We start from the raw sequence: 14,666 nt of genomic DNA, 5'->3' as shown, positions 1-14,666 counted from the left end.
TCCACATAAGACCCAGGTGCTTTTAGTTAGGAGACTGTGATCCAGGTTATGGATCGTCAATTTTCTATGATTCAGAGTTTGAGGGCCTTCTGGATCTGTTATTGTTCCTGCAAGTTCAAGTGGCAGCTGTGGCTCAGGGTGCTTTTACCCAGCTTAGGCTCAATTGGACCAGATTACAATTACCCAAGAATTGGTTACATCAAAACCAATGCATTCAACATGGAATGCACTTGAAACTACAACTAGGTACAGTATGCTATCTCACAATATTTGACTGGCCCCAAGTGGTATGATTATAAAGATGAAAAATGCAGATATTCAGCAAATGGATCATCTTCAAGCACACATGTGATTTAATAGCCTTAGATATAGATATCCACCCAACAAATTTTTAATGGCACAAAATATAAAAGGATAAATATTGCCAGCATGAAAAACATGAACGAAGCTGTGTTTTCATTTCTCGTGGGGAAGTCAGAGAGGTTTAATCAAGGCTTTGAGAAGCATTCCTCTCCCAAGAACAGGTTGAGTAAATAAGCAATCCAACATAGTAAATTACCTTAGATAAACATTTCAGAGTCATTTTTGACAATTCATAAGCGCTGCACGTGAACAAAAGTTCAGATCCTACCTCTTTGTGAGTGACATTAGGCAAGTTGCTATCAAAGAATGCAACCAGATAATTGATACAATTATTCCCTACAACATTTTTAAAACTTACATAAAACAAAACAGAAGAGAGTTGTTGTTTTTTAATGAAGGTAGAAGTCAAATAAGCAGCTTTACAGATAAGAACACTAATAGGTGAGTAGTCGATAAAGATCAGGAGCTGCCAGACTTGCCCCATGTCAGAAAGAATAACCCACACATACCTTTTCTAGCACAAGTATACAGATGGGGTAATGCAAGGCAAGCAGAAAACACAACTAAAATTCTTGCAGACAGCACACTGCACCTAATTGTTCAAGAAAAGTAAGTCTGAGGACGCAAAATTAAATGCACAGGTGTGCATTGAGAGTTGGCTTTTATTTGCCATATGCTGAAGTGATCCACCTCGCAGGCAAATGACAATTATATAGAATGGGGTACCCAAACTATGACTGCAGACCACATTCATAAGAACATAAGAACATAAGAACATAAGAACAGCCCCACTGGATCAGGCCATAGGCCCATCTAGTCCAGTTTCCTGTATCTCACAGCGGCCCACCAAATGCCCCAGGGAGCACACCAGATAACAAGAGACCTCGTCCTGGTGCTCTCCCCTACATCTGGCATTCTGACTTAACCCATTCCTAAAACCAGGAGGTTGCGCATACACATCATGGCTTGTACCCCATAATGGATTTTTCCTCCAGAAACTCGTCCAATCCCCTTTTAAAGGCATCTAGGCTAGACGCCAGCACCACATCCTGTGGCAAGGAGTTCCACAGACCGACCACGCGCTGAGTAAAGAAATATTTTCTTTTGTCTGTCCTAACCCGCCCAACACTCAATTTTAGTGAATGTCCCCTGGTTCTGGTATTATGTGAGAGTGTAAAGAGCATCTCCCTATCCACTCTGTCCATCCCCTGCATAATTTTGTATGTCTCAATCATGTCCCCCCTCAAGCGTCTCTTTTCTAGGCTGAAGAGGCCCAAACGCCGTAGCCTTTCCTCATAAGGAAGGTGCCCCAGCCCCGTAATCAGCTTAGTCGCTCTCTTTTGCACCTTTTCCATTTCCACTATGTCTTTTTTGAGATGCGGCGACCAGAACTGGACACAATACTCCAGGTGTGGCCTTACCATCGATTTGTACAACGGCATTATAATACTAACCGTTTTGTTCTCAATACCCTTCCTAATGATCCCAAGCATAGAATTGGCCTTCTTCACTGCCGCCGCACATTGGGTCGACACTTTCATCGACCTGTCCACCACCACCCCAAGATCTCTCTCCTGATCTGTCACAGACAGCTCAGAACCCATCAGCCTATATCTAAAGTTTTGATTTTTTGCCCCAATGTGCTTACATTTACACTTTACACTTACTGACATTGAAGCGCATCTGCCATTTTGCTGATTCGGTCCAATGTGTTTTGCCCACTGACAACAATGGCATTCTAATTACATGCAACAGCACCCCTTCCTCTTCTCCCCCACCCCTACCCACCATTACACACCTTCTTCCTTTCTGGATCTAGCAACAGCTGGCCAGGGCCACTCTTGCTGAGAAAGGTAAATAGCTAGCAGCCATAAATGTTGTAAATATTTTGCACGTATTTTCTATAATTAATCCATTCCAGTCCATAATAAGATCAAGACTGAGTGATGCAGCCCTGACAACTGAAAGTTTTGGGAATTCCAATTCTATATAGAACAACTCATATATATTTATATGAGTATAAATATCCATGTGGTATATGTTCCCCCCCCCCATGAATATGGAAACAGTGGATAAGAGGAAACCCTACAAAAAGCAGCAAAGATCCCCCATGGCGCAAATGATGCATCTGCTTGTGTTTGCAGCCTTCCTGGGTCTGATTGGTTCTCTGCTGACTGCAAAATGGAAGCAGAGAGTGAGGCAGAGGGCTAAAAAAGAACATGATGCTAATTCCATAATAAACGTCACCTTCTTTTCAGCCCTCTGCTTCACTTCCTGCTTCCATTTTGCAATCAAAGAGTCAGTGAGACCCAGGAACAGCAACAGGAATGCAATCACAAGCAGATAAGTTATTTGCATTATGGGGGATTTTTGAACCACAAATAATTGAATCCACAGATACCGGAACCCTGGATATGCCTGTACTTAGCAATTTTGCACTTTACAATGATCCATAATGGATCCTGAACTGTCGACCTGGCAACTGCTGCTAACATTTGCCACTTTGAGGTGCAACACACATTGAAAAAATAATAAATAAAAATGAGACTATCAGCTAATAACGTTAACAATTTAATCAGAATTAATTTAAGCAGCATCTTAGGTACCTAGTTAGCAAACTATTTCTCACAAGCACCTGCTAGAACCTGGAGTCTGCAAGCAGAGCATACAGCCAAAGCCAGGGCCTGCCCTATCACAAAGAAAAGTGAAATGGACTGCTTCAGATTGCGGGTCAATTCTCAGAGGCAGCACAGGATGTCCGGCCTGAAGAGGAAGAAAGGGAAAACAGCACCATACTGCTTTTCTTCTTTCACTAGCGTAAAAGGAAGTAAAGGGGAGAGATCTGAAAGAAGGATGGAGCAGAGCAGCAGTGTCCAAACGTTTTGACAGGAGGGCCACATCATCTCTCTTACACTAGGTGGGGGGGCTGGAAATAAAATTTGAATAAATTTACATAAATGAATATATTAGAGAGGGAACTCATATGAATGAATGAAGGTCTTGCAGTAGCTCAAGGCCTATAAAAGGCCTTGCACAAAGCAAGCCCAGTGTTTCCTTCACTGCTGCTGCTGCATCACAAATGTCAAACAGCAAGCTGTCCTCGTTCCACAGCTCATGCGAGAGGTTGAAGTCACCCTCATGCTGAGAACAGTTGCGTCAGTCTGTGCAGGCTCCAGAAAGTCTCCGGAGTGCCAGAGGCTTATTGGAGACTGAGGGCTCCCCACAGGCTGGATTGGGACTCCCTGAGGTCCGCAAGTGGCCCCCGGGCCAGGGTTTGGGAACCCCTGGAGTAGAGGATAAATTTTTAATAGGAAGAAAAGAGAGAAACAGGAGAAAAGAGGGTACCATCTGGTACTTTCCTTCAGGCCAGACATCACATGCCAGAACTAGCTAAAGCAATCCACTCAGTGGAAAAATAATGGAAAGGACAGGGAGAACTAAGGGTATCATATAGAGATACATTAACAATCTTCTTGACACTCTAAACACTGATGCTGTCCCCTTTCAATAGGATCAGCAATCACAAATTGAAAGGCTGAAACAGGAAAGTTATGCACCATTCATAGCATGCCAGTACAGTATTGGACATAGTCCAATCTCATATAAGAAGTTGTTAAAACCAGACCCAATAGTATTGAACAATGGATTTTAAACTACATATAGAACTGGGGCACTTCATGGGAGAACGACAACCGCTACTATTCACCCCTCTTTTGTTATACGATAGTGATCTTTTCCTGTATTTTGCCTTCATTGGCAAAATGAAAATATTTTGCCTTCATTGGCAAAATTGATTTAAAATGGTTGGATTCGAAAAAAGGAACAGATGGAGAAAAGCTACAAGTTTCTCACTCTCAGAGTCACTGATGCCACTGCAGTCACTGACAGTAGCACTGCTCCGTCGTTTCATCCGTTCCAGGTGTTCTTCATACTGGAAGTGGCGTTCATTTATGGGGGATGAGAAGTCCTCTATTACTGCATCAAATTCACACAGCACTTCAGTCAGCTCTCCACCATCCCTTAGCAAATCTGAATCAGGAAAAGATGAGGAAAGAAAGTTGTACAGAACAACCCATCAGGACTTCCACAAGGATGGATATAATAACACTCAAACTGCAAATTCCAGTCCCTTCCTCCCCCACCCAATTTTCTACATCACAAGGTAAAGAGGAAGAAAAGAAAACATTCAGAACAGCCTGTATATACAGGCTGCATAATTACCATTCCCCAAATAAATATCTGAATTAAGCCTCCCTTTTTATGGTTGCCAAAAGAGATTCTTGTTTATTTTAAGAACTTTATATCCCATTGTGGTGGTTTTGTGATTCCTGATCTGAGATGCAGACCCATCTGGTCATTCTTCTGCCACCATCAGTCCCTAACCTACCTGGGCTCTGCTCTTTTAAAGGCCTTGTGGGAGTTGAGACCCTTCCAGGTCCCATCCCTCCCGAGTCTGCTCACCCTCCAGGAACCTGGTGCTCTGCTAGAACTTAAGACAGGAATAAATGCAGATCTTCAATCCAGATCTTCAAATGGTGGAGGTGTTGAACTGAACCTGGAAGATCCAGGTCCAAATGCCCACTCAGCCATGAAGCTTCATGGGTGACTGTGGGTCAGTCGCTATCTCTCAGCTTAGACGATGTCAGAGTTGTTGTGAGGGAACCATAGAAGCCATCCTGAACTCCTTGGAGGAAGGGTGGTATAAAAATGTGAAAAATAAAAATAAAATATTTACAAAAACCTTGGTAGTGATATTCCTCTCAATTAATCCAACAGTGTGATCTAGAATAATGATTTGATTCCAACTTCCCATGAAGAATGGCTAAGAGCTGGCTCTTATAAGCACTTTAGGACTGCCTTTGAAACACATGAACATCACTGCGAAGACACACTGCTGTCAGGATGTCACTCGATGGCAGTCGCTCCACAGGCTGGGTGGGCATTTCCATGGACCCAGGCAATGTTACTGAGAAGGGCTGTGCAAGCGTTGGCTTTGCCCTTCTTTTGCTGGCACTGGTGTACTGTCAGTGTGGCATTGTCAGAATGGGCTTAGGATATGGTGGACATTGAACCAGCATGGAATATGGAGTGAAGGACTGAAAACGAATTATAAACAAATTCAATTACTCTTCTGCTAACATACCAGAGGAAAATAAATTAAAATTGGAAATAATAATTGGGAGGACGCCTCTCCAAATTATATGAAATACTTATGGATTAAAAATCCCCAGTCAGTTCTCACAGCTAAGAAAATAGAACTTTACCCCACTCTGACAGAAATGCAAATTTAGACTGTGGGTGCTGGAATCAGCTACCTTTCTCGTTATTACACTGTGACACACGGTGATCATGTTGCCACATTTAAGATGATTTTGCTACCAAAGCTCAATTTTCTTTCTTCTACTATAGCAATCTTGTTACTAGTCAAGTTTTTTTTTTCTTTTTATCAATGGCAAACACTTTGCAACACATTCATTTTCAAACAGAAAAAACAGTCACTCCTAAAGAATGGGTTTTAATGAAACTGGTGCCATACCTGAGGCAGATTTGAACAGATTATTATTTCAGTCTGGAACACCTATAAGTTCCACTACTACTCTTTTAAAGATTCGTGCTACTCAAATGAAAGAAATGGTGCTTCAAACTATAGCTGTCAACATAACCTTCCACTCTTTTCTTATCATATTCATTATTTTTAATCAGATGAAGACAGCAAAACTTAAAAGCTGGGATAAATGTGGACTATATTGATTTGAATGACATAAAAGACCATTGTCCTGTCTCTAGTTGAAAAGTAGGCTTTCAACTATTCAGGTTAATTGGTTCCAGCTATTGAAAATCACATTTCTCTCTATTCCTGTAGTTAAGGAACAAGCCTTGAGACCCCTCTCTGCCTTTGATTCCATAATAACACAGGCCTACAAAACTGAGGGTCAGAAAAGTTTTTCTGAAACTTTATGGAGGTTTGATACGAATTTGGGGTGCTGATTCCAAAAATGGCATCTGTTTTGCCCTATCATGTCTAGTTTTGGAGATATAGTATGGACTCATTAGTGAATGGTTCAAGCAGCTTTCTCATGAGGAAGCTGCTTGAACCATTCACTAAAGAGGCTATGTTGTGTCTCCAAAGCATCCTTCAATTCCCAATTTCCTTTGTCAATAATGAGAGTGTTCCATGGCCAATATTCCAGGACCCCTCTTTCTAGAGAGACAAGTTGGACTAAATTATATAACCTGAGAACTGCCTCCTTGCCCTTCTGTGACCAGATTATGTTTCCATGGTTTCCGAGTACAGTGTTATTGTGCTGCATACATCACATATTGATAACTTTCTAAGGACTTTATAATTTTGTAGTTCGATAGCTTAATAGAAAAATTTTGCATTTGAAAATTTTGATAAAAGCACTAAAGGTAGTTTGTGTTTTTGGGCTTGGTTATAATAAAGTTATTAGGAGATTACAGCTTTTTAATGTTTTTTTTAATGGACCAACATAGCTACTTATAATTTTTATGTCCATTGGAGAATACTACATTCAGCAATGAGGTTTTGAAATTGCAAGAAAATTATTCCTGCACAAGATGAGACAGGGAGAGGGTTTAAAAGCCTTCCAGCTACTCTGTAATACCATGAATTTGGCTTTAATTTATGCTTGATATAGGGTATCACCTGAAATTAATCTCCAGCTTTGTCTTTGAAATTAAAGACAACTATGTTTCTCTTTTACTGAGTATTTCAACTGACAATGTGAATTGAACGAGACCTGCTGGATTTTACATTTTCTAAATATGAGAGAGAGGAGTAGTTCCTCTTCATCCCAGATGTCCTGGGTATAGCCTAAAATCAGTGTCCAGCACCTGGAAAGATTTCTCAACTCAAGTATGATTAACTCTTACTTCACCTTAAAACTGTTATGAACTGCAGACTTAACATACCCAGCTTTCATCCCGTTTTTTGCTTTTTTCAACATCAAGCCCAATAAAGAATTCTAGAGGACACAAAAGCTTAAGATTGTATCCTTTTGACTGGTCCTATTCGATTAGATTGAATAGTTCCTCTTTTTGTTAGTCTTCAGGTCCACGTTATATTGATTTGTGTGTGTATGTACACACAAATTCATATATATCCCTGTGGTCCCATCACCACTGAAAATCTGAACATGTACATACAACTTTTAATCTCTGGGCTGGGCAGATAGATGGACAGACCGTTTTTAAAGGTGGGTGATTCCACACACACCCCGGCTTACCAAGCGCCTAAATCAGAAACGTGAATAGGGCAGATAGATGGACAGACCGTTTTTAAAGGTGGGTGATTCCACACACACCCCGGCTTACCAAGTGCCTAAATCAGAAACGTGAATAGGGCAGATAGATGGACAGACCGTTTTTAAAGGTGGGTGATTCCACACACACCCCAGCTTACCAAGTGCCTAAATCAGAAACGTGAATAGGGCAGATAGATGGACAGACCGTTTTTAAAGGTGGGTGATTCCACACACACCCCGGCTTACCAAGCGCCTAAATCAGAAACGTGAATAGGGCAGATAGATGGACAGACCGTTTTTAAAGGTGGGTGATTCCACACACACCCCGGCTTACCAAGCGCCTAAATCAGAAACGTGAATAGGGCAGATAGATGGACAGACCGTTTTTAAAGGTGGGTGATTCCACACACACCCCGGCTTACCAAGCGCCTAAATCAGAAACGTGAATAGGGCAGATAGATGGACAGACCGTTTTTAAAGGTGGGTGATTCCACACACACCCCGGCTTACCAAGCGCCTAAATCAGAAACGTGAATAGGGCAGATAGATGGACAGACCGTTTTTAAAGGTGGGTGATTCCACACACACCCCGGCTTACCAAGCGCCTAAATCAGAAACGTGAATAGGGCAGATAGATGGACAGACCGTTTTTAAAGGTGGATGATTCCACACACACCCCGGCTTACCAAGTGCCTAAATCAGAAACGTGAATAGGGCAGATAGATGGACAGACCGTTTTTAAAGGTGGGTGATTCCACACACACCCCAGCTTACCAAGTGCCTAAATCAGAAACGTGAATAGGGCAGATAGATGGACAGACCGTTTTTAAAGGTGGGTGATTCCACACACACCCCAGCTTACCAAGCGCCTAAATCAGAAACGTGAATAGGGCAGATAGATGGACAGACCGTTTTTAAAGGTGGGTGATTCCACACACATCCCGGCTTACCAAGCGCCTAAATCAGAAACGTGAATAGGGCAGATAGATGGACAGACCGTTTTTAAAGGTGGGTGATTCCACACACACCCCGGCTTACCAAGCGCCTAAATCAGAAACGTGAATAGGGCAGATAGATGGACAGACCGTTTTTAAAGGTGGGTGATTCCACACACACCCCGGCTTACCAAGCGCCTAAATCAGAAACGTGAATAGGGCAGATAGATGGACAGACCGTTTTTAAAGGTGGGTGATTCCACACACACCCCGGCTTACCAAGTGCCTAAATCAGAAATGTGAATAGGGCAGATAGATGGACAGACCGTTTTTAAAGGTGGGTGATTCCACACACACCCCGGCTTACCAAGCGCCTAAATCAGAAACGTGAATAGGGCAGATAGATGGACAGACCGTTTTTAAAGGTGGGTGATTCCACACACACCCCGGCTTACCAAGCGCCTAAATCAGAAACGTGAATAGGGCAGATAGATGGACAGACCGTTTTTAAAGGTGGGTGATTCCACACACACCCCGGCTTACCAAGTGCCTAAATCAGAAACGTGAATAGGGCAGATAGATGGACAGACCGTTTTTAAAGGTGGGTGATTCCACACACACCCCGGCTTACCAAGTGCCTAAATCAGAAACGTGAATAGGGCAGATAGATGGACAGACCGTTTTTAAAGGTGGGTGATTCCACACACACCCCGGCTTACCAAGTGCCTAAATCAGAAATGTGAATAGGGCAGATAGATGGACAGACCGTTTTTAAAGGTGGGTGATTCCACACACACCCCGGCTTACCAAGCGCCTAAATCAGAAACGTGAATAGGGCAGATAGATGGACAGACCGTTTTTAAAGGTGGGTGATTCCACACACACCCCGGCTTACCAAGCGCCTAAATCAGAAACGTGAATAGGGCAGATAGATGGACAGACCGTTTTTAAAGGTGGGTGATTCCACACACACCCCGGCTTACCAAGTGCCTAAATCAGAAACGTGAATAGGGCAGATAGATGGACAGACCGTTTTTAAAGGTGGGTGATTCCACACACACCCCGGCTTACCAAGTGCCTAAATCAGAAACGTGAATAGGGCAGATAGATGGACAGACCGTTTTTAAAGGTGGGTGATTCCACACACACCCCGGCTTACCAAGCGCCTAAATCAGAAACGTGAATAGGGCAGATAGATGGACAGACCGTTTTTAAAGGTGGGTGATTCCACACACACCCCGGCTTACCAAGCGCCTAAATCAGAAACGTGAATAGGGCAGATAGATGGACAGACCGTTTTTAAAGGTGGGTGATTCCACACACACCCCGGCTTACCAAGTGCCTAAATCAGAAACGTGAATAGGAGGCAACTGAAAGAAATTACACTGAATGGCCATTGGAATTGATCAGTACAGAAATTTTCCACCTTTTTCATCTCACAGCACACCAAAAAGGCACTTAAGGCGCACCACCAGGTTTTTATTTTTTTGTAATTGACAGGGCAGGCCATGCTCTGGTGGAGGGCTCACAACCCCCAATGGCCCTACTAATCAATGGCTCTTTTCCAAAACTCTTGGGGCACACTTGTGGACTATTTGTGGCACAGCGATGTGGCATGGCATACTGGTTGAAAACGGTTGGATTAGTACCTTCTCCACGGCTCTTCTGCCTTCTTTTTGTTTGTATGAACTGAAAAATAGGGGCAGAGCCTAAGACCCCCAATTCTCCCTCCAGCATCTTCCTAGAGACAGTCAGTCCTTAACACTGGGATGCACTGGGATGCAGTGCCAGAAGAGGGCGAGAGAGCCTCCTCCCCAGTGGACTGCACTGGAGCCCTCAGCCAGGCACCTGCACAAACAGGAGGCGGGTCTGCCTGCAGCCCCGGTCCCCACTGCGTTCTCTTCTCCCGCGCGCCTGGAGAAGGCGAGAGCAAGGCTCAGGCTCACCTTTGCCGCCGGCGGCCGTCGCGTTCTGCCCCTTGCAAGGCTTCATGTCCACCTGGAAGAAGCCGAGAGCACCGAGCGGACAGGCGGGGGGCGGCTCCGGTGCCTCCCTCAGCGCAGGAGTCTCCGGCCGTCCGGCAGGACTGAGGCAGCCTTTCCCGCTGCCTCCTCCTCCTGTCTGCAGTCAGAGGCCCGCCCAGAAAATGCTCGCTTGTGGAGGCGGGCAGGCGGGGGGGGGAAGGCTCCGCTCCTTGCCCAGCTGCAAGGTGCCTTGCAAGGAGTCCCGCCTCTGCCTCGCCCGGCTTTGGCGCGCGCCGGTTGGCACCAGAGGCAACAGCTCAGTGCTGCTGGCAGGACCCGGCCCCGCGCTGTTCTGAGAGAGGCTCCCGCCCTGCCTGCCTGCCTGCCTGCCTGCAGAGGAGCTGCCCGACTTCTAAAGCTCATTGCTGCTTCCTCCGGGCAGAGCCCTTTGTGTCTGCACACAAAAAGCGGGAGGAGCTCACTTGAATGAGCACCTGCCCTTAGGAGGAGATCCTGCTCCAGGCATGGGTTGGACTAGATGACCTCTGGGGTCTCTTCCAACTCAAATTCTATGAATTGTTTAGCAGCTGTGATTTTTGCCCGTTCACTCTGATATAAGAGTTAAAGTTTCATCTTTGAAACCAGACAAAGCTTCCCCCTCCCCAGCAGCCACTTTTGCAGAATCATTCATTGTGGCCCAGGTTGTTGTCACTCTGAAAACCTTATTCATTCATTCATTCATTCATTCACACTTTTATACCACCCTTCCTCCAGAAGAGCTCAGGGTGGTGTATACAAGAGCAAACCCATACTAAGGAATGCACCCTTCCTCCACTGGAGAAATGAGAGATCTCATTCTACCCTATCTGCAGACTACACATTTTTATATACTTTTTCCTCATGAGTTGACAACATTAAAATATTTCTCAGCAACATTCCAGAATTCTTTTCTAAATTTTCAGGACCAGAGGTTATGCCATTCCAGTTCTCAGACTTTACAATTTAACTACATTTAGGGGTCCAATCCTATCCAACTTTCCAGAACCAATGCAACTGCAGTGCAACCCCATGGTAAGGGAACAAACACTCCCTTACCTTAATCCCTTACCTTGTCTCCATTACTGCCCACCACCACAGCAAGATGCAGCGCATGCCCCACTGGCATGGCTATATTAGTGCTGGAATGTTGGATAGGATTGGACCCTAGATGTAGTTACAAATACAGCAGTTAGAAATCGCTGTCTTAACCAACCAAAACATTTTTAGAAAACCGTTTACAGGAGCTTATCAAAGAAGTGATGTGACCCCTAGCGGAGAAACACTGTGAGCACACCTTATAGCACTGAACAACACAAATTTTTTTTGTCCCCAAACACCACAGTAAGCAGATTTTTATGCATCTTTATACTATGAGCCACAACTGTTAGATTTAACATTCCTGCAACTTGTACTCTGATAAAACCAAACAAAGCTGCAGCTAAACATCAAAAAGACAGCAGAGCAGTTTTTAAACTGAGGACCAGGAGAAAATCAGTAAGAGCTGGGCAGCATCTGGTTTGGACCAAATTATCCTCAAGGATGCTTTGGGAGGCACCCTTCCTCCAGAAGCTTTGGGAGGAATACACCCCCCAAGGCTGAATGGAAAAGTCAGGAAAGGTACAATTAGGAAATGAGTTTGCAGCAGGGCAGGAGGTCAAAGAAAGTACTATAAACAACTGCAATGGGAAAAGCACATGCTGACAACATTCTAAAGTGAACACAATGTACAGATATTTATGCACAAATTCCAGAAGACTCCAAGCCAAAATGGGGGAGTTGGAATGCTTAGTTGCAAATGATAGATATTGTGGGCATAATGGAAACCTGACAGAGAGAATCAGTAGGATATGGTTATTCCAGGATACCAAATCTATGAAAGAAGAGGGAGGATATTGAGGGCTCTGTATGACAAAGAAAGGATTCAGTTCAACAAACTAGAACATTTAGGGGGACCAAACTTAGTGTGAATCAGTGTAGATAGAATATAAGGCCTTTAAAAATGATGTTGTACTGGATCATGCTATTACTCTCCTGACCAAAATGCTGAGGGTGGTCTTGCTCTCTGCAGAAGCATGCGTGGCCTCTTGGACACCAAGTGCCTCAGGAACAAAGTGCCAGGTAAGACACTGTGCCACCGAGTTTAGCATCTGTGCGAGTTCAGCAGCAGGGCGAGGTAGCCAGGGCCCCAGACACTGCCCTTCTCTTCCCTTGAGAAGAGGCCAGCAAACCAGTGTAGGGTTTTGTAAGTATGCTTAAATAAAAACAAAGCAAAAGCTATGCAGTCAGACAGCCAGCAGTAGGGTGGGGGCTATCCAGTGTTTTGCATTGAGTGCAACATGTATGACTATATGCCTCTGGGGCATAAGTCATGGGTGTGTCCTTGGTGCAAGGAACTCCAGGGACTCAGGGAACGTGTCCACTCCCTTGAAGCCTTGGTGGCCGACCTGGAGAAGCAGAGGCAGGCAGAGAAGGACCATGGAGAGACTTCCGGGGACGATCAGGCTTCATCCCACCCTCAGGTGCGCCAGCTCCTCAGTTGCCTGTGTGGGAAGTCTCAAGGCTGGAGGACGTCATCCTGGAGAGGAGGGAAACAATCCCCTGGGGGGACCCCTTCTCCAGGGGACAGGCCCCTATCCGAACGCACTCAGGATACTCTCAGCAGGAGGGGGGTTAGGGGCTTCTTGTAGTGGGAGATTTGATTATTAGAAACATAGAGAGGGGGGTTTGTGACAGATGTGAGGACCGCATGGCGACTTGCCTGCCTGGTGTGAAGGTTGCGGACATAACTTCTCGTCTAGACAGGCTGGTAGACAGTGCTGGGGAGGAGGTAGCAGTTGTGGTGCATGTCGGCACCAATGATGTGGGCAAGTGTAGCTGGGAGGTCCTGGAGGCCAAATTTAGGCTATTAGGTAGGAAGCTGAAAGCCAGGACCTTAAGGGTAGCATTCTCTGAAGTGCTACCTGTTCCACGCGCAGGGCCAGCTAGGCAGGCGGAGATCAGGGGTCTCAATGCGTGGATGAGATGGTGGTGTAGGGAGATTCTCCACCGTAGAATCTCTGTGGGTTAAATTACCAGGCCTCAGGAGTTATGTAATACTGGGGGCGTACTATTGTTCTCCAGACCAGAAACCGGAAGTGGACCTTGAAATGAGGAAACAGATCAGGGAGGTGACAAACAGGGACAGGGTTGTAATCATGGGGGACTTCAATTATCCTCATATTGACTGAGTCAATTTGTGTTCTGGTCACGAAAAGGAGACCGGATTCCTTGACATGCTAAATGACTGTGCTTTAGAGCAGCTAATCATGGAGCCCACCAGAGGAGAGGTGACTCTGGATTTAATATTGTGCGGTACTCAGGACCTGGTTAGAGATGTCAATGTTACGGAGCCATTGGGGAACATTGATCATGCTGCGATCCGTTTTTGACATGCATGTCGGGGGAAGAGCACCAGGCAAATCTCTAACAAAAACCCTTGGCTTCCGACAAGCAGACTTCCCTCAAATAAGGAGGCTGATTAGAAGAAGGTTGAAAGGGAAGGTAAAAAGAGCCCAATCTCTCCAGAGTGCATGGAGGCTGCTTAAAACAACAGTAACAGAGGCCCAGCTGAAGTGTATACCGCAAAGGAAGAAGGGCTCGACTAAGTCCAGGAGGGTGCCTGCATGGCTAACCAGCCAAGTTAGAGAGGCTGTAAAGGGCAAGGAAGCTTCCTTCCATAAATGGAAGTCTTGCCCTAATGAGAATAAAAAGGAACATAAACTGTGGCAAAAGTAATGTAAGACGGTGATACAGGAGGCCAAGAGAGACTATGAGGAACACATGGCCAGCAACATTAAGGAGAATAATAAAAGCTTCAAATATGTTAGAAGCAGGAAACCCATCAGAGAAGCGGTTGGCCCTCTGGATGGTGAGGGAGGGAAAGGGGAGATAAAAGGAGACTTAGAGAAATGGGTTCTTTGCATCTGTCTTCACAGCAGAAGACCTCGGGCAGATACTGCTGCCCAAATGGTCCCTACTGACCAAGGAATTAAGTCAGATAGAGGTTAAATGAGATGTTTCAGACCGAATTGATAAGTTAAAGATCAATAAGTCACCGGGGC

The 14,666-nt window shown here is 44.9% G+C and overlaps 1 protein-coding gene across 1 annotated transcript in view; it reads right to left on the bottom strand.

Moving 5' to 3' along the window:
• RGCC (regulator of cell cycle) overlaps nucleotides 1–10,638 on the bottom strand; it is a 29,807-nt gene extending 19,169 nt beyond the window's left edge. Inside the window, exons 1-2 of the mRNA XM_066622458.1 lie at nucleotides 10,510–10,638; nucleotides 4,216–4,392 (exon numbers count right to left, since the gene is read on the bottom strand). Of these exons, the coding sequence (XP_066478555.1) occupies nucleotides 4,216–4,392; nucleotides 10,510–10,555 (223 nt within the window). The 5' untranslated portion in view covers nucleotides 10,556–10,638. The remainder of the gene's footprint in view (nucleotides 1–4,215; nucleotides 4,393–10,509) is intronic.
• Between the last annotated feature and the right edge of the window lie 4,028 nt (nucleotides 10,639–14,666).

The sequence above is a fragment of the Tiliqua scincoides genome, chromosome 3 (assembly GCF_035046505.1).
Source record: "Tiliqua scincoides isolate rTilSci1 chromosome 3, rTilSci1.hap2, whole genome shotgun sequence".
NCBI classification, from domain to species: domain Eukaryota; kingdom Metazoa; phylum Chordata; class Lepidosauria; order Squamata; family Scincidae; genus Tiliqua; species Tiliqua scincoides.
Note: the sequence above shows the minus strand (reverse complement) of the source record. Positions and strands in the feature narration are given on the sequence as shown.